This window comes from Anopheles maculipalpis, chromosome 2RL (assembly GCF_943734695.1).
Source record: "Anopheles maculipalpis chromosome 2RL, idAnoMacuDA_375_x, whole genome shotgun sequence".
NCBI lineage: Eukaryota > Metazoa > Arthropoda > Insecta > Diptera > Culicidae > Anopheles > Anopheles maculipalpis.
In genome coordinates this window covers 89680800-89701238 of record NC_064871.1, presented here as the reverse complement: position 1 = coordinate 89701238, position 20439 = coordinate 89680800, and the positions used below count along the sequence as shown (strand labels likewise).

General features: G+C 47.9%; 2 protein-coding genes across 2 annotated transcripts in view; both read left to right on the top strand.

Annotated features, from left to right (window-relative positions):
• LOC126567815 (transcription termination factor 2) overlaps positions 1–20439 on the top strand; it is a 430644-nt gene that overhangs the window by 294374 nt on the left and 115831 nt on the right. The window lies entirely within an intron of this gene.
• Positions 12352–19358, top strand: LOC126567725 (microtubule-associated serine/threonine-protein kinase 4). The gene has a single exon (XM_050223992.1). It carries the CDS (start codon positions 12352–12354, stop codon positions 19354–19356), a length of 7005 nt encoding a protein of 2334 aa, XP_050079949.1. The 3' UTR covers positions 19357–19358.

Here is a 20439-nt window from a genome sequence, read left to right as displayed (position 1 = left end):
GGCACTCGCACACAACACTCGATATCGGAAGATCGCGGAACAGACACGAGATTCGATGATCGGTTTTTTTTTTTTTTGTTCCAAGAGAGGTAATGAATCATTGGGGAATGTTTTATTGGCGACTCACGAAGCGACTCACCGGGGTTTGAGAGAAAATGATGCAAAAAAGGATACGCACATTAGACAGAGGAGAAACCCAAAAGATGAGGCTGAAATCAAAGACGCGATGAGTATTAGCCTTCTGAAGGGAATGTGAAGCGACAAAGAAGTTGCACTCTTAATTACAATACACGTGCAAAACTAATGCCTGATGCTTGAAAGAGCACTGCTTCCATTGTTGGATGCAAGTAAGCGCATTCAAGGAAGCTGCCGTCTTATCTGTAAGGGCAAATTTAGGCGCCATTTTACTTTATCCTATTTCGAGGACATTCATCAAAAATGGACGACCGATTCCTTTTTGCTCTTCCCATTCTGAACCTTTTGCTTCCCTAAAGCGTTGCACGATTATGCTGCACAACTACACGTACACCAAAAAGGCCTGACGCTACATGTGTGACCTGGTTGCGGCTCCAGAACCTGCCTGCTCTGTACAAATTTGGCAAATCAAAACTTCAACTTCCACCCTGGCGGGGGAAAGACAAATCGTCATCAACGTTTTGTTTGGTGCTGCATTGGAATGATCGTGATGCGTCATCTGGGCAATTTAATTTCCCCTTTAGTGGGCTGCTACTGCCCGGGGAATACAGACACCGCACCATTGGGGGTTACTGCCAATAAAGAGGACAAGATCTGTTAGGTATGACTATTACAAATTGCCAGCTGTTTTTTTTTGTGTGTGGTTCATCTCGCAATCGCTGTGTATATGGTCAGCCGTCTGATGGGGAAAAGACCGTATGATGACTCACTTTTCTCTCAACACTGTGATACGACCTTGAGAGCGAACTGTCGGTATAATTTCTGCATGGTAAAACCTGCAACTATAGGGTATCCCGTGTGTCTTACAGCCAATGCGACCCGCAACAACACCTACAACACCGGCAAACGCACGATGTGGCGTAAGGTTATGGAAGTTATGGCTCAATATGGGCAAAGAGACAGACCCTCGCGCAATCTAGCTGCTCTGTGGAACTTGCCTACTGTGCACCGTGTACCGTACCCGTGTAGAAGTTCCGGGGAAGATAGCGTTGCAGCAATGGGCCCCTCCCGCTCTACCATAGTTCCGCTGGTGCACGTGGGGTGTGTGACGATCATCGCCACAGCACACACTATTATGGAACGTGCGCGCAGGGGTGACCATCTCTCGCACTCTATCGCGTGTGCGCATGTGTGCTCAAGTAAACCCGCTTTATAAAGGTCTCAAACGGTTTTTCCTTTTTTTGTTGTTGTTGTTGTTTGCGCTGTTTCTAAACGCAACCCGCGGATCGGATATGCCGCGATTGCCATATTGGTGAAGTGGCTACCACCGCAGGCGGGGAGTTACTAGTCCGCAAGAGCGTAGCTTTTGCAGTTGAAGGCAACTTTGCACGCGGATACCGCACGTTCGTATCGCCCTGCACCTTCGCACCGGTTCTCCAGCAGCAACAAAAAAGAAAACGCAACCTTCACAAACAGACGCACACACCGAGTGCTGGTTGTTGAAGGGTTGAGTAATTTAACCAGCTTGATATTGCACCGCTAACCACGGTTGACCGCAATCGGCGGCAATACAGAAGAATGGCGCATTTGCACAACACCGGTGCTCCATTCTCAGCGCTCAGAACTTCGTGAACCACTGGTAGGAAAGTGCTCTGCTGCTTGGCAGCAGTGCAACGAAACTACTTTGGCAGTGTTTCCAAGAAATGGAAAGTAGACCAAACACCAACGAGATACCAGCAGCAGTAGCAGCAGCAACCAAGACCCACAAAGCTGACGGCAATCACTCGTCTAATCATTCTCGTCGTCGTCGCCGTTTGAAAGGGCACTTTCGGAAGTCCCCGAACGACCAACCCAACTGTAATCCTTCCAAAGCGGATCGAATCCCTTGCCTTTGTCGCTTTATCTGTCGTGATTTTGCGAACAGCTTTAAATCAGCATTAGATTTTTGCACGTAGTTGAAGATTGCGACATTTAAGATCTCGTGAATGAGATATTTTTCTTATTTGAAGTGAAGGTTTGTGAAAATACTACGAGAGCTAATGGAGTCTTCCAGCTATTCTCGTACTATTACATGCGTTTGCAATATTAACATTCAAATCTATTATTATTGCGCTTCAACAGTAGATAATTTATTCCTGACTACATAAGCATCGTGATAAACAAAGCACATTATTGTACGCATATATAATTACAGGCCTCCTAACTTGAAGGCCTCGTATAGAAGCTACTGGTCAATTATATTTAAATGCGATTCGAAGTCGCGCATAGCTACGAAAGCTATTCATTGCGCTATTCACTATAAAAACATTTTGATTTAAAATATTTATTGGCGATGAAACGCTTTTAGTATTTACGGTTTAATACCTTAGTTTTGCATATATTAGAGGTAATAGAAGACTTCTCGAAATGTTTCTCGGAGGAGGGTTTGATCGTAGCCAAGAAAGTCTAGGAGACTTCTCGAGATTGTAGCACAAACCATTATTGGTTTCTTGCAAGGATGTTTTGCTAGTTATAATAGCAATAGATGCCACACAGCCAAGCTCTAGTAATTAGTAATGTTTTAATCCGCACATCCCAAATCATCACCGAAGGACTCGTTTACTACTGCTCTTTTATTGAGCATCACGTAGTTGTACATCGCATAAAACATTTATTAGAAGTGTACTTTAATCTCCACCGAAGATTCGCTATAAAACCTTGAAAACCGACATCCTCAAGCTGCTTGGCGTAACTCTATCGCGTACACATCGCAACCACATCTCGCAGGTGCTCCATTTACGCGCTCAGTCAACATTCGATACCGATCGGTGGGGGAGGAAACCCCGTATTCCACAAGAGCGCAGTGGTGGTGGCCCTTGAATTCTGTTTCATTAACCTTGGTTTCCATACCGCAAAGTGTAGCGGGCCAGGCAATCGGCCAACGATGGCAAATGCAAACTCGACCCCGTCGCCGCATCGTGGCAGAGGATCGTACGAATAATTAGTGATTATTTTCGTCACCACGCGCAAACTACGCACAGCCAAGAATGTCTGATGAAGTCACGTTTCGCTCCCGGTGCTTTCCTACATTCGTGTACCATCCTACTCGTAAGAAAATAATCTCATCCGTATCTGAATTCCTTTTGATGGGCAGAGACTAGATCTCACCGACCAGGTACGATCACCGATGATCGCCGATGTGCTGACGGGTGTCCGGCAGCAACGATACACACGAAAGCGCGGCATGATCATCATCAGCAGCGCATTCATTGCTGTCAACCGGCACCGATTCGCCATCCGCACTAGCTGTCACACCAGCCGTGAAGAGGAGCTGCGTATTTTGTGTTTACGTTCACCGGGCGAAAGGGGACACTCTGTGCCCGGTTGTACGTTGAGTTAATGTCAGAATAAATTACCGGATCAACGGAAGGGTCAAGCTGTGTAGTCAAGACATACCAAAAACAAAATAAGCAAAATTATAAGTAATCCCTTTCCCTCGTAAGCAGTTGTCGACGACGTATGGTGATGGGACACCTGTTGTCGGCCGGTTGGGCCTCGAAGCGAAACGGTTTTAGCTGCTGTAGGTCATGGGGATTCTTCATCAAAATCATGTTCGTGATGTGCCTTGAAAGTGTGTCGTCGGGTTTTGTCCTGTGTTGACCGTTCTTAGGTTTGCATTTATAAAAAAAAGATTGGTTGAGTTGTTTCGCTTAGCGTCGTGGTGTGGGACGCCCTCCAAAAGGTTTAATGGCCTAAAAACTACTGATGAAATTAAAAATCTGGCATTGGGTCGTGATTTTAGGATTGTTTCTTAAAGAATGCTGTACATCGTGTGTCAAATGACAGTTTCATGCTCATATCACATTTTTAATTACAGCGATCTTGGCTAAGATATTAGTGAAGGATCAACATTGTCTAAATTCTGTAGTTGTAGTGTAGTGGCAGTAGAAACTGGTCGAAAGTGGACAGCTATTGAAAGATCCCTAAAGCCTCTGATTAGGATGTACATGCTGCTGGATTAAATCTTGAAGTCAGGGGAGGAATTCCTTACTATCTATATTCCTCTCACACCGAAGTAGGGTCCTCGATCAGTAGAGACTTCGGTCCAAATCGGGGCGTTTGCTCTACAGTGTCGCTTATCTGACGACAAACTTCGTGCGCCTTTTGTCCTCACCTCCATCACGAATAAATGCATGATGCACAATCGAACTCTACCCATTTGCATCCTATTTGTTTGCAAACGCATATTTACACAATACGCCAACGAAAGCGGCAAATGGTTTATGTGTATCTATTTTTACCATTTCGCAAATCGAACGGCAGACGCGCTCGAGAAAAGACATCGTGTCACCAAAACAACAACTCGGTCTATCACTCTTGCTTGTCCCTGCTTACCTATTGTTGTGTTTTATGTTTTTTTGTCAGAAAATACGTCAATCGCTACCCAATTTCATCCATTTCGTCTCTCGACATAGCTGCTGTTTATTATTTACCGATTGTACAGGGTAAGAGTGCCTAAAATCATTAGTACACCGTTTAATATTGCCACGCCTTCTGTTACACATTTGGCTGAAGAAAAACATCTTAATTATCACAAATCGGTTTCGCTAAGTGTCTCTGTGAGTTGCCAGTGAGGTAGAAAAATCCCTAACCGCTCGACAGTAAAATATTTACCGGCAAGCGCGAGGTTGTTGCGTTCGCCCCGTCTTCGTTTCCACTAAATATGGACTCGTGTCAAAACATGCCCTTGATTAATCGGCCAACCGCGAGAGCGCGATTTGTTCGTGCCAGACGAATGGTCGACTGTTCGCGATCTGCCATCCATGTCCAAACATAGTAACAGCCGTTGGTAGGGTTTAGGTCGGATTTTAAAATAAAACCACCAACACAAAGCACTAAGGTAGGGTGCTTAATAGGAGGACGCTTCGTATCGCTCCCTTAATATTCGGAGCTGATGATTGTTCCTGCTTGTTTATTGACTTTTTAAAATACGACCCATTATCTTAATAGTAGTTTTGTACCGTGTGACGAATGTTCTAATGTCGAAAACGCTTATGCTCTGTACTCTTCGTTAAAATGAATGTTATGGCTCTTAGGAGGATTAGGCAGTCTGCTACCTATACGCGCGCGCGCAAATACTAGAAGTTGTTTATTTTGACATTGGCCGTTTGGGTTCGGGCGACGAAACGAAGCTTGAAAACATCTGTGTCCATAGGGAAAAGAGTGCAACTCTACTGACATTGAAACGAAAACTGAGGGTTTCCAATCTTTTCGGCTAAACTTGATCGCCATAATCCGCCTCCCGTGACACTGCTGGCGAGACGGCTGCTGACTCACAGATGAGCGAACCGAAATGTGTGAAAATTCTGTATTTCACGGCTGCGGTGACGCCAAAATTAGTCGATTCTCTACACTGATCGCGTCCACTCTAGCGTCCTAGTGAGTGAGAATAGTAATAGCCGGATGGTAACAGTCAGTCCGGATCCGGCTGTACCATGATATCTGCCAATCGGCCACACATGCGAGGTGTGTGATTAGTTGCTGTGGTACACTCGCGTGACGTTTTCCTTGTGTGCGATTGCAGCGAAGTTTTTACACCACGCGAAAAAAGTCCCTCCACTGTCTACTACTGCTTGCTGATTGACTGCGAAAACAGCATATGGGGTGAGACATTTTAAACCAGATAGGGGATCGTTTTTTGACCCTTCTACTTCGACCGTGTGTAAATGAGTGTGTTGGGTGATTGTGCGCGAAGATCCCTTCAAAAAAACAAACCAATGAAGAGTGAATGTTTGCTATTTTTAAATGATCACGAGAATGCGAGCAATGTTTTTCGACGTGGTCATCCACCGGTGCCGGAGTGTGTATAGCAACTCTTGCCAACAAAACATAAATTTGGGCAACGTTAGTCATCCGGTTCGCGATGGTTTAACTGTCCATGACCTTCGTGACGTTGGTGAGAGTTAGGAATGGATGGCAGGCCTTATTTAAAGTGTCATTAATTCCGTTCAGCTCACACACACACACACACACACACACACACACACACACACACACACACACACACACACACACACACACACACACACACACACACGACTATTTAGCTTAGATGGGAGACCACTTTTGCGAGTGGCATCAGTTGGAAAGTGTAAATAATGCAAACGATCGTAAATCTGTTGCACGAACGGTACACATAAATTTTATACCAAACGCGTTTCATCTGATAAGAAACCGTTACCGCGGGAAGGGGGTTCGGTTTGTTTTGGATGTTCCCAGTTTGCGTATGATTCAATTTACTCGCTGTGGCCATTATCAAATTGACGCTTTTGGCGTATGAAAGTAGTAGAGCCCTCCGGGATGGGATGTATCGTTGCAGATCGCTAGCGGTTAGGTAAACAAGATACTTCCGTTTCTAATTTGTTGTACCACACACGTACGGCTTATGCAGCGGTGTGCAGTTCTAGGCAGAAAAATTGGGACGAGGGTTTAGTTTCTTGTATCTCCATATCTTCATTATGTAAACCGTTGATAAAGTGTTCATCTATGGTTGATGATTCGGTACTTATGTATTGAACTAACAGAACAGCTCTCTCAACAACACTAATAGTTAAATCCAACCCTCATGAGCCTCTGCGCCATATATACTAAGAAAAAATTCCAAAAAGATCAAGTGTTATTGGGAATATTGCATGAGTATCATAGCGAAGTATTGAACCTTGTGCTGTGTGTCCACTTTGAAGCTAGGTTAGATAGTTGGCTGAAAATAAAATTTCGGTAAGAGCAAGATTGTATCCTCAAACACACGAAGAGTCTCAAATAGATATGTAAGATCTAGGATCCTATGCTGGAGATCAATAATCCATGATCAATTTAATAAATACTCAATCAGAGTGGTGTAGTAAATTAATGCATATCAGGCAACAGAATTTGGAATAGCATTTGATAAGCCGAAAATGTCGGGAAAACCTCAACAAATCACTAAGCCACTGATGCACGAGGCACGAAAAATTACTGCTAAAATGAGTACTACATTACCTATTCAACTCTAACCATCTTCCAGGCCTAAAAAGCTCCTAGGTCACACCGTCTATCGAATTATTTACTTATTGGTAGTTGTCTCTCAGAGGCCCTAAGAGGAATGGAAGTTAGGGCTACCACATTGAATCTGTTGACCGGGGAATGACCTGACGAATGACGGGTTGACCTGCGGAAGGTTTTTTGTGGATTTTGGCTCCAACTGAGGCCAAATCACTGGCTCACTGAGTAGGATAGTCAGTCCCGACTAAGAGAAAACGGTTGGGATAAGATTAGAACTCCGATCTTATCGTGTTAAGACTCCTGTCGCCTCTACCGCCGGACCTTCACTCTTAACTATCAACCAACAATTAACAACGACAAGGACCAACGTGAAACAACATCTATCGGATGTATTGTAACACATTTATCATGTTATAGTAAATTAAAAAAAAAATATTTTGTTCCGTTTTCCGGTCATCTGTCAAAGTAATTAATAATATTAAATCGTCCATTATGGAATCGCTATCAAAACATCTTCGCTCTTGTCCCATCCACTCAACCGTACAATGACACGAAATACGTAAATAGGTCACAAGATCGAATCCCACTCCATGGTCAACCGGCGAACGGAAGAGACACACGTGTGGGCAACACAAACACGCACCAAACCATTGGAAATAGAACGAAAAAAACGCTTCCACTCACAGTGTAAAACCTCAACGATCGAGTGTGTAATTATTCACCAACGAACGATCTGCCGGCGCGTACACACCTAACCTTGCCCGGCTGGAGGTTGCCCGTGTCTGCCAAAGTCACGTCGAAACCAGTGTCTGAGGAAGTAATTTGACTGCCCGTTAAGTTCGTACCACTCCGGTACCATTTGGGCAAGGGCACGCTTTGTTGTGACGCACAATGGTTGTTCTACCCCGAACCAGAAGGAGCGATCTCTATGACTCTTGTACAGGAGTTCTATTCTACCAAAGCTTAGGCGCCACTATAATTTACCGCTTGGAGCAACCTACACATTACCCTGCAAGTAATCGAAATGTAAGTGCCAGGTAACATAGCACCCTCGGCAGGGTAGTAATTCCCTCTCGAATACAGCTGATCGTCCCTGAACTGGTCGGCACTGATGGTCGAACGGAAAAATAGGAGGTTTATTTTCATCATTTCATCCAACCCGGGCCGATTTGCGCCGGTGCCAGTGGATTAAGATGGACGGCTATTTCGGGGTAGGCGACGGAAGTCAACCTCAACACCGCTGCTCTGACACGTGCTCAGTTGAAGCCGATTCGCGACGTGACCGGTAGCCGTAGCAATTCTGGTACCTGTCGAACAGTTTCGTTTTGCTTCCGAATTAACTCACATCACAAGTGATCTCCGCGGCAAAGTTGCTGAAGCGGTCATCTTGTTGCGGAAGAAAAAGTGTGTGCATTTTTTTGCTATTCCTTGCTGACATAATTATCATTGCTCTGTTGGCTGTAAAGTTGCCTACACTCTTAAACAGCCTGGTAGGAGTTGTTCAGCTTATCGATCGACTTTTCCTCCCTGTAGACGCAGTACCCCTTCCCTTTGTGGTTGCGTGTCTGGTTTGGGTAAGCGAACGCGTTTGTAGATCAGCATCATTCGTCCATCATCACGAGCGTGCCATCAACCTTGTACCATGCCTGTACCTTCCTGTTCAACCAGATGATCAACCACCAGCCACCGGTGCTTGCATATCTCCCCTTGCATCCAACGATATGGCCTTCCGACGCTGTTCGCCTAGTCACGAAACCGGAAAGCCTCTGATCCAGTGGCAAGATAAAGCAACAAAAAATCGCCCCAGTGTAGTACTGGAGTTCAGTTTTGTTTGGATGTTGTGTGTGGTGGTCGTTTCTTCGACAAAAACTCGCCGGAGAAAATGAAATAATCACATACTCTCACACCCTTCCGTTCAGTGGGTCGCCGTGGGGTTTCTCTGCAGCGCACACTCACCACAGATCATATAAAACAATTTCCAAGCAATTAACCACACCTATCTGTTACACTCACGAACCACGGTGAGGGATCAGTCCGTGTGAATTGCAAACTCTCCTCTGCACACGTGTAAATATGGTGCGGATTATCGTTTGAAAAGGGAAATTTTTTTCTTCCGAAACGAAAGAAAAACGAGCGTGCCTGCAACAGGTTGGGGCCTAGCTTTCGGAGGTTTTTGCTGGGTTTTCCGGGGATTTTATTTTTCAGGTTTTCGGACCATAGGTAATGAATCACGCAAAACGATTCATCCGGTACGACAGAGTTTCTGCTGAAAAAAAACTTGCATTGCAATTTGAAGAGCTAAAAATCTTGAGCAAACCAAGTCAAGTAGTTGAGATTCAATGCCGCATTGGCTGACCCACCGGGTCTTATGGACGGGTGCGTGATCAGATTCACTCGTGTTCACTAGGAGGTACTTTGTTGGTCGCGTGGACATTGGATTGATTACAGCTGCCTCCGTGTTCGCAGCGGTCGTCGGTATAATGGTTGGTTCGACGATGATTACCTTCTTGTCTTATCAAACTCCACTGCCCTCGTTATCGCCCGGAGGTTGTGTGTAGTGTTTGCTTACGCTTCGGATGTTTAAAGTTAGCTCTACACACGCTCTACTGTTGTGATATATTGTGCTCTAGTAGTAAGCGGGACGTTTATGACTCCCAGAGTTCTTGGTATATTTTTAAATTTGCTATCAATTTTATAGCACGAGTACATTCGCCATTCGCTGAAGTACGGGTACCATACTAGACCGACAGACAATTAGTGTACAAACAAACGAACACTAATTTTTGCCACAGTTTAACTGATCGTACAACGAAAAACCTCATCGATCGAACTGCCGCCCATACGACTTGCCGTTGCGTTCACTAATGAATCCGATCACTTGCCTTTTTTTCTGTTTGCAACGGTCGATTGCGTCTCCTGATGACTTTCTATCTGATCCGGCGAGCCATCTGGCCACCCGGCTAGCGTGCGACCGGACCCATCTCCGGCGAACCACAACACAAGACAGACGGAAGTGTCGGTTTTGAAAGTTAAAACCCATTTATTGCTTACTCAATCGGCTCGTGTGTGTGTGTGTATGCATCGACGGGCGCGTGAGCTCGATGATCGCGAGTTTGAACCATCCGTGTGCCACGCACCAGCGTCCACCTTCCGGGTAGGCGGAAACCAGTGTTGATGTGTACGTACACACCGGTGCGCCCCGGTGCACTGACAGTTTTGCGGCTGCAAAGATCGAATATTAAACAGACCGTAGTGAAGCTGTTACAGGTTGAATTTGTTGGAATTTTAATGAGATTAATTTAATTTAAAGAAGCGAATCCGAAAGCATTACAATTTTATTACAAACAAAAAATACAAATGTGAACATGTTTTTAGAATGTTAAATGCATGAAGCGAGCGTATTGACGGTTATTTGCAGTTTAAAAAATCGGCATTACTTCTTCAGACACGTATCTACCTTGCTGACTTGAAGTCCGGAAGGAACGGCTTTAAAAAAAAACACCTTTTTACATAAATAAGGCGCGCCGGATATTGTATATTGTACGCCCAGACACAGATATCCACATGAAGGCATCACGTCTCTTGGTAAAGACAGCTGATCGACCTATGCCACCAAAACGCCACACCGATGAAGCTGATGGATGGTCCCGAAAATGGGAACAAAAGAAAACATTTGCCGAAACAACATCATCATACCCTACCCTCTGATGGGGGAGGGAGGCTGGTGACCCAAACTTGGCGAACAGATTAGAGAAACATAAGAGAAACGATAGAAAGCGACCCCCCCTTATCCACGTCCATTACATGTCTGTTGGTTTTATCGAAACCAATGTGTCGATGGTACACCATTAACAGGCGGCGGCCCGTACACTGTACCAATGAGTGTACCGGTGTTTCCGATATCGCTCATCAAGATCCATCATCCAAGACCCAGCGAGCGAGATCGTGGCCGGATCTTTGTACATCCGGATACATTTCAATCGGAAACTGTTTTTGTTTTGTTACGTGCTTTGCACCAAATACTCTCCTCGTCCACCTGATAGCTGCAGGGGAGGGTGATATCGCTGAACAATAATCCGGTCGGACAGCGCAGAACACGATTTGCGCTGACTGCACAGTCAGAGTTACCTTCAACTCAACGCGAGGTAAGCAACTACACCTGATGACGGTAGCGACTATCAAGGACCCTACAGTGCTCACACTCTGCTCGCTTCGTCGTACAGTCTGCTGCGGCCTCTCAGGTAGAGAGGGCAGTACATTCGGCTACCCGGCTACAGTTCGAACAGCTCGGCATATACAATTGCATTTGCCTTCGTTATCTAATAAAAACGTGTTTCCGCTTGCACCTTTGGAACCGTGTACGTCTTATCATCGCAATGGCAATATGGGCAGGGTACGATTCCACCAGCCGTCAGGCTACTAATGATCGTTTATTACTGCATTTACCGGTTTTTATAATCGTTTAATGTTTTTGTTTGGTTTTGCTTTTCTTCTTATCCAGCACGACGATGAAGGCGGCGTTAAATATGGACAGTTGTCAACGGAACCTCGTCACCTAAAGGGGCGCGCACTGAATTTTGTGAGGATTTCATCACCTACTACTTCGTACTGCTGGTGAATAGCGCAGCCTGGAGGGATTTGCTCCTTCCACACGTGCAATACAGCAATACAAGGAACACGCCCTCTCTATTACCGGAACGTTAAGAAGGTTGTGGAACTTGCACGCAGAAGTATCCCGACGGAAGTTTCACCAATATTGTGAGGCACTTTCTCAACTTTAACTGTACACGGCGCAGGCAGCATACCCGGGCAGTCAGACGACAAAATGGTGTTATCTTAGAACAGGTTAGTGCATGTCCATCCGTGAACCTAAACTCTATTCGCTTACACACAAAAATCGACCTTCGGGAGTTCAAGGCAATGCCCTCTCCCATCCCGTGCGGTTTGCATTATGTCAACGAACGGCGGGTTGTCTTAGCTTTCTCGCTTATCGATCGATTCCCTTCCGTTTGTTTGTTGGTTAGACGTTTCTGATAACCGTACCCATCCGTTCGCTCGCTTCAGATTTGCCTGATAACATCCCGGAACCTAGCAGCCTAGCTCGCCGTGGAGACAGAGCAGGACGAAAGTGGTCGCAATAATAGACGGGTACGCGTCCAACGAAAACCAACCGAAAAGAGAGCACGCTACAGAACCATGAGTCAGAAGACATCAACGAGCGGTGGGACTGGAGGTGGTGGTGCGGGTGGTGGCAAAACGAAAACAGCATCATCAACGAGTGTTCCCACGACAGCAACGTCTACCAGTGTCAGTCAAAAGCAGTCAACCGAAGCGACAGCTTCAGATGGAGCGCGAACAAAGTCAGCACATTCCTCGGTACGATCGTTAAACTTTGATGATCCGGAGTTGCTTCTACCGGTGGTAGGACCCGCAGCAGCTGGACGCAAAACCGAATCGGCACCTACGAAAGAACGTAAGGATGGTGGATCGCTAGTGCAGATGGGAACGAATTCGCTTGCCGCAAGTACGGTTGTTTCTGCGTCGAAGCCTCCGCACTCGAAACCTCACCCGGAGGAAGGTAAGACGGGCTCCAGCGCCAACAGTCAATCAATGGCGATTGGAAGTCCTACGAAAATGGGTGTCAAAAAAACGATGCCACACCAGGGAGCTTCACTAAAGCAAGAACATCTTGAATCGTCAACGGTGACAGCGTCCGGTAAACCAACGCTACTGAAAGCTTCCTCCGTACCGGGTCCGGGTTTCATCGGTGCTCCGGTAGCGTGTTCTTCGCCGCTGGGCGGCAAACCTTCGGCCAGTGTTTCTCCACATCATGTACCGCCCGTATCGCCTCAACCACTGAACGCCCCTGTGATAACGACGATTGCTGCAGCATCTCCGACAACAACCGCCATCGGCTCGCCGCTAGTGGTCGGCACTACGGGAACGACAGCATCACCGTCGGCTGTTGTGATGCGCACGTCATCCGGTTCGAGCCTTCACAAATCGGCCTCGTACCGAAAGTCATCCTACAAACCGCAACACTCGCACTCCTTGCGTTACTCTGGCAGTGGCAGCGACATATCCAACCTGGTGCGCGTACGTAATTCCACGCTCGGCAATTCCGCACCAACGCTCTCGTTGAGCGCAAAGGAAAATGGCGGCTTCGGACTTGGCGCACTCGGTGGTGGTAGCTTTTTTGCCGGTCAAAAGCGTCCCACCTCGTCATCGTCGTCGTCGGCGGCTGCAGCCGCTCGGAGTGCTGCCGTGGCGCGGCATCGGCTCAGCTTCGTTGCGAACATTTCGCCCCGATCTCACTCACCCATTCCCGCTAGTCCCATCGATAGTCCGCGCATCAATTCGCCCAGTATTATGCAGTTTCCGTTCATGCCGATCAAGCGCATTGCATCGACAGCTGCGTCGAAGAACTGCGACAGTCGGCGGTGGTCGGTTGCGTCGCTGCCATCGTCCGGGTACGTGACGACGCCAGGAAGCTCCAACATTTCCTCGCAGTGTTCGAGCCAGGAACGGTTGCATCAGTTTCCGGCTGTACCGACCAATGACGATTTGCAGCTGCTGTCGTTGCATTTCTCGTCGAATGACAGTAATCCGAGCTTGATTGAGGCGAGGACGCATCACAGTCATCATCACCACCATGCGTACCACCAACTACATCAGCATCATCCACATCATCCGATGGTACCTCCGGCGCATCATCACGCTTTGCAGCAGCAACAGCAGCAGCAGCAGCAATTTCATCACCATCATCAGCATCATCATTCCCTACCGGCAGGAGCCGGAATGCAGCAACTACCATACACACACCAGCACCCACTGGCGATGGGGGTTGGGCCACCGAACAGTGGAGGTATATCCTCGTCGATCTCACCACAGGCTAGCTACGGATCTGGAGTATCCAACAGCGGTTCGCTTTATCAACAGCAGCAGCCACTCAGTCTGCAGGCTCACGTAGGATATCCCCAAGGGCCAGGAAGCATCATGAATCAACCGGCCGGACCACAATCCGGTCAGCTGCCACATCAACATTGCACGATGAAATCTTCGGTGGGATCTTCTGGTTCGGGAAGTTGCGGCAGTGGTCCTAACGGAAAGGACGACATGAACAACTTTTGTGGATGTCGTTCACCGATTCATCGGCCGCGATCGCGCAGTCTCAGCAGTCCGAGCCATTCGCCGATCACCGACAGTGAGATCTCGATCATGAACACTTTCTACAAAGAGCGGTTCCCGAAAGCGACCCAACAGATGGAGGAACGCTTGAGTCACTTTATCAATGAAAACAAAAACATCATCAACGACAGTGCGCGCAACTCGCAACCAATTGTACGGTTCGTGCACCATCAGGTGCTGGAAATGGCACGTGATTGTCTGAACAAATCGCAGGCCAAGTTGATCACGTCGCGATACTTCTACGAGATGAGTGAAAATCTGGAACGACTGTTGATGGAGACGCGTGAAAAATCGCCCGAAGCAGCTCCGGAAATTACGGGCGTGATCAAGAAGCTGCTGCTGATCACGTCCCGTCCAGCACGGCTGCTTGAATGTTTGGAGTTTGATCCGGAAGAGTTTTACCGGTTGCTGGAGGTGGCTGAAGGACAGGCAAAAGTAACGCAAGGCATCAAGGCGGACATTCCACAGTACATCATACAGAAGCTGGGGCTCAACCGAGACCCGATAGCGGAGCTGCAGGAGGAACTCAACATTGAGACGGCATCGCTTAACTCGAGCGTGAATTGTGCCGATCTGGAGGAAGAAGCGGAACAGGAGGAGCTGGTGGATCGGAGATCACGCGTGAGGAGCAATAGAACGGCACGTGCCGACGATAGTGAGCTAGCGGATATGAATTCTTCGATCGCGAGTGATCACACTTCTCGTGGTGGTGACGATATGACGTGCTCCACACCGAAAGGGTCAGGTTCTTCGAGTTCTGCTGGGAATAGTGCGGCTAGCAGTACTAGCAATGTGTTGAACAACAATACTGAACCGGGTGGAAATGCGGTTGGAGGAGCTACGGCCGGTACTGGAAATGCCGCTACAACTGGAGGAACTGCAGGTGCAGTGGGAAAGAGCTTCAAGGCACGTTCCAACAATGCTGTACCGAATGAGAAAGATTTTGATATACTGAAGCTGATCTCGAACGGTGCGTATGGCGCTGTTTATTTGGTAAAACACAAACAAACTCGCCAACGGTTCGCGATGAAAAAGATCAACAAGAACAGTCTTATGCTGAGGAATCAAGTGGAGCAAGTGTTTGCCGAGCGGGATATTCTTAGCTTCGCAGATAATCCTTTCGTAGTGAGTATGTACTGTTCGTTTGAGACGAAAAAACATCTCTGTCTGGTGATGGAGTACGTTGAAGGTGGTGACTGTGCGACGCTACTGAAGAATATCGGCCCACTACCATCGGATATGGCAAGGTTCTATTTTGCCGAAACGGTGCTTGCGGTCGAGTATCTGCACAGCTACGGGATCGTGCATCGTGATCTGAAACCGGATAATCTTCTTATTACTGCGCTCGGTCACATTAAACTGACGGACTTTGGGCTATCGAAGATGGGTCTGATGTCTCTAGCGACGAACCTGTACGAAGGCTATCTGGACAGCGAGACAAGACAGTTCTCAGACAAGCAGGTATTCGGTACTCCGGAATATATCGCACCCGAAGTGATCATGCGCAAGGGTTACGGTAAACCGGTAGATTGGTGGTCAATGGGCATCATTCTGTACGAGTTCCTGATCGGCTGTGTGCCGTTCTTTGGCGAAACGCCCGAAGAGCTATTCGCGCACACGGTGAACGACGACATCGAGTGGCCTGATGAAGATGATTGGCCACTGCAGGAGGAAGCGAAGGATCTTATCACGGTACTGTTGCAGCAGAATCCACGCGATCGGCTCGGAACTGGTGGTGCGCACGAAGTAAAGGAGCATTGCTACTTTTACGGACTCGATTGGAACAACCTGCTGAGGCAGAAAGCGGAGTTTGTACCCCAGCTGGACAATGAGGAGGACACGAGCTACTTCGATACGCGCGTCGATAGGTTTAATCACGAAATATGTGGTGATGATACGGACGAGATGGAGGATTCGCCACTATTCGGATCGTTTAGCTCATATTCGCCGCAGTATCGCAAGCAGCACAGTCTTTCGCAAGCGTCCATCAATTCTAGTGGCAATTTTGGCGGAAGTACTGGAAGTCGGATAAGTGGTGGAGTAGGTATCGAGGGTGGATCGTTGACGGCCGATATACCATCCGTGGTTGTGGCATCCAATGTTTCCCATGTTCCTCAGGCACCTCCTCCTTCGTCTTCATCGTCTGGATCGTCCGTTCCGGATGCGGTTGGGGCGCCGAGAGAAATAGGAGCTACGATAACGGTGAGTGGTCCTACAAGTAGTTCTAGTGTACCTTCAACTACTACGGCTTCTTCCACCTTGAAGCCTCTGACTACATCAACCGGGGAAACATTGGTTGAAACGCCGAGCCTCACAACATCTTCGGCGCTGAGCAAACCTCACCTACCAAGCCTGTTCGAAGACGGGTATGATACGACACACCCCCGACCGAATGATATCAGCAAACTCATCATAACACCTGAACTTCGTAAGTTCAACATCAACCCGTCACGTTACAAGATGCCATCAACGCCCGATCTCGACTATCTCCCCGAACTAGCCACACCCGATCGGGAAGACTTCATGGTCCATCACGGTATCAGTCTACGACCTACGGCAGCAAACGTTGGATCAATGCGTGCAGCCCCTAGCACACCGGAAACTCCCGAAACGAACAAACGGTTCAGTGACTTCTATCCGCTCTCCTCACTCAAGCAGCTCAGCACACCCGAATCCTCCCAAACGGACAGTGATGATGTGTCGCCACAAATACAACGCAAGCGCAAGATCGTCCACAATCGCATCCTGCCCAAATTCTCCATCTCGATCGAGGATGATCAAAGTGGACATGAAACATCCTCTTCAACACCGTCCCAAATCGTAACATCTTCACCATCGAGCTCGCTGCACAACCTAAGTGGCAGCAATTCGCGGCATATCGTCAAATCCGCATCAGCTTTGGGTCTCTCACTGATGACATCTTCGGATGATTCGTCCTCCGCTGTTACTACGGCGGTTGGACGATCACTTGGTGGTGGTGGCGGCCATGTTACCCTCCCGGGACGTAATGCGACGGGAACGACCGCTTCCAACCTGTCGTCTTCCTCCGGCTGTAGTACGGGTGGTGTCGCGTCGTCTACGATGCATTCGGCGGGCAACTGTTCCAGCACGGCTAGCTCGCGTGACACATCGCCCTGCCGCGAGTTGAGCCCTCTAGTCACGAACCTAAAACCACCGTTGATTATTAAGCGTGGACCGCGTGGATTTGGGTTCACCGTGCACACGATACGGGTATACTACGGAGATACAGATTTCTACACCATGCACCATCTGGTGATGGCCGTCGATGAGGGAAGTCCTGCGTTCGAAGCTGGTCTCCGCCCGGCGGACCTGATCACACACGTTAATGGAGAAGCCGTGCAGGGACTGTACCATACGCAGGTTCTGCAGTTGCTGCTAAGTGGATCCGAGCTGGTGAGTCTGCGTGCTACTCCACTCGAGCACACTAGCATCCAAACGGGTGGACGCAAGCGTGAACCATGGCAGAGCAAGTTTGCGAAGAAATCAACCCATAGTCGGCGCAAGCAGAAGAAAGACAACGAGAAAAAGCGCAAAGCGTCACTGTTCCGACGAATTAGCAGCAAACGAGCAAGTGCTGAGATGCAGCAGATGGTAGCTGGAATTCAATCGCCAACTTCGGCCGTTCCGCCCAGTAGAAGTTTCCAATCGTTGGCCCGCTTCCAAGGTAGTCAACCGAACTTGCTACAGCCGGGAATAGGACCCGTAGTAGGATCTCCTGGAGGATTGCCCGTTCCGGGTGCAATTCCTCACCCTGCCGGCATGCAGTCTCCAGTTGGAGCACCTGGAGTAGTGGGTCCCATTCCACAGTCAACATTAGCTGCCACGGGTAGCTCGCCGGGAAATCGACTAAGTCTCTCGCCGCTAAACTCCGCCGGAACTCTCTATAATCCAACGCTTCCGTCGCCGGGTTCTCCGAGCACATCCGCACCAAGTACACCAACTGGCAGTGGAACGCTCGGATATAACGATGGTGCTCCACTGTACCAGCGCCCATCAACGTTGCACGTACTGAAGCACAAGCTACACTCGTCGCCCTGTGCCAGCAATAAAGCGCTTCACTCTGCAGCGACCGCCAGTGGACGTCCCTCAAACCGTCGAAAATCGGCCGACCATATGCCGCTGTCACCACTCGCCCGAACTCCCAGTCCTTCACCGCTGCCCGCTTCACCGACGCGTTCGTCCAGCCCGCTAGCATTCCCGGTCGTACATCCGCTCGGCGCTTCCAACACAACGCAATCGTACAGTCCTGGGGGACTGCCAAATGCCGCCGGCATCGGCATCGGCATAGCAACCGGACTTCCGTCCGCCGTCGTACCAGGCATTGTGGCTGGTGGAATCGGAGGATCACCAACACCTCCTACGAAGAAAGGATTCCCACGAGCGAAAACAGCCGAACCTAGCTCACCGTTGTTGCGTCGAGCTTTGTCCCCGGACCGGCTACATCCACGCAGTGCCGCTGAAAGTAAGTGCGTGCTCTCACCACTCTGTTGCAACACTTCGCTGAAGACAACACCCCGTACGGTGGCTGGTATTTGGAGATCGAATCAAAACTCCACCATTACGACGGCTGCCGGTGGAGCGCCGGGTGGACTTCAACTGACAGCAGCATCGTGCGGAAGTAGCAGCACGACACTGGAACCTTCAACCGTCTCGGTGTCCCAAAATAGCGTTAATAATAACAACAATCCACAACCGGCAACGGCTGGAACTGGTGCTTCCGGTGGAGAATTATTAGCAGCAACCGGGAAGCCATCAGCAGGACCTCCTGCAACGCGCAGTACCAGTGTAACGTCATCATCTGGTGGGAAAATGGCTGCTCAGTCGAGTGTTACTGTAAGCAGCGCAGCGTCTAAAGAGGATCAGATAAAATCGTCCGCCGACAAGCTTGTGCCACTGATGGAGAAGATGGCGATCAAGGATGGGGATGGGCCGAGCACGACAAGCATCAACAATAATGGTGGCGGTGGGGTGAGTAAGAAAGCGAAAGAGTAATTTTTGCGATTGATTTTTTTTTTGATGCGAATACTATACTGTACTGTGGTCTTGTTCCGGCGTTCCGGACGATTAAGTGTGATCGATCGATGTGCTCGTGTTAGCTTTTTCCCCTTTAATCATGTGGACATTTTTAATCTGAAAGCACGTGTTCCCTATTAGCATCTGTTACGTTTAACATTATGTTAGCTTTATCCATTTGTTTTAAGTTGTTCATACAATTAGTTGTCTAAAAGGAAACCGCGATATCTTTATTATTATTATTAATATCATATTATGTTTAAATTTATTATTTTGTGCGTAAGAATGGCATCTACACGTGTGTGCGTTACACTGCTCAACAATTTATTTTAACTTACACCCATCAACTTGATTTCAATCGTTCAATGAATAAATGAAAATAACGAAACGAAGCGTATGTTTACGAGCCACAACATTGATTCACTAGACGGTGAAATTGATGAAACCAATACACGAGAAACAGCAGCATATGACTGACCGGGGAGACGTGCGAGAGATTTATTATCAATGTTCAGACGAGCCACCCAGAAGAGATTGTCCTGTAAAAGGAGTCCTATTTAAACGTGCGCGGTAACAAAACAACCATTATCTTACTTGTGTGATATCTTAAACTTGGAAGAAGTCGAACTCGTGAATCAATAAACATTTATAGAACGTACACAACTGGTGAAATGTGGAGTTATGTCAGTGTGAGCCACGGTAGAGCAAGAGTAATTTGGAAAGAAACCCCTGTAGCGGGTCCCGTACTCACAGTCTGTGTAATAGAAATAGAAATCCACACGTTGCATAAAGCTAGCTCTTAAAATTGCACTAAATGTAGCCACACCCTTGAGGATTGGGAGAAGCAGGACAACAAAGTCCGTTATAAGAAAAAAGGTGGACACCGAATTGGCACTAGGTTCCTACTGCAAAGAATTGAAACACTCTCAGTGTTACACAAAACAGGTAGAGCATGCTTAGAGATCAGTTTTTTTTTTTAATTTTCGGACGCTGTAGCGAAAGAATCTATCCAATTGGTCCAGTTCTGTTGCTCAATCAAATTTTCTTCTTCTATTGATTTGC

What these genes read in the sequence shown, in the direction of transcription:
- LOC126567725 (XM_050223992.1), top strand. Translation starts at nt 12,352, where the DNA reads ATGAGTCAGAAGACATCAACGAGCGGTGGGACTGGAGGTGGTGGTGCG.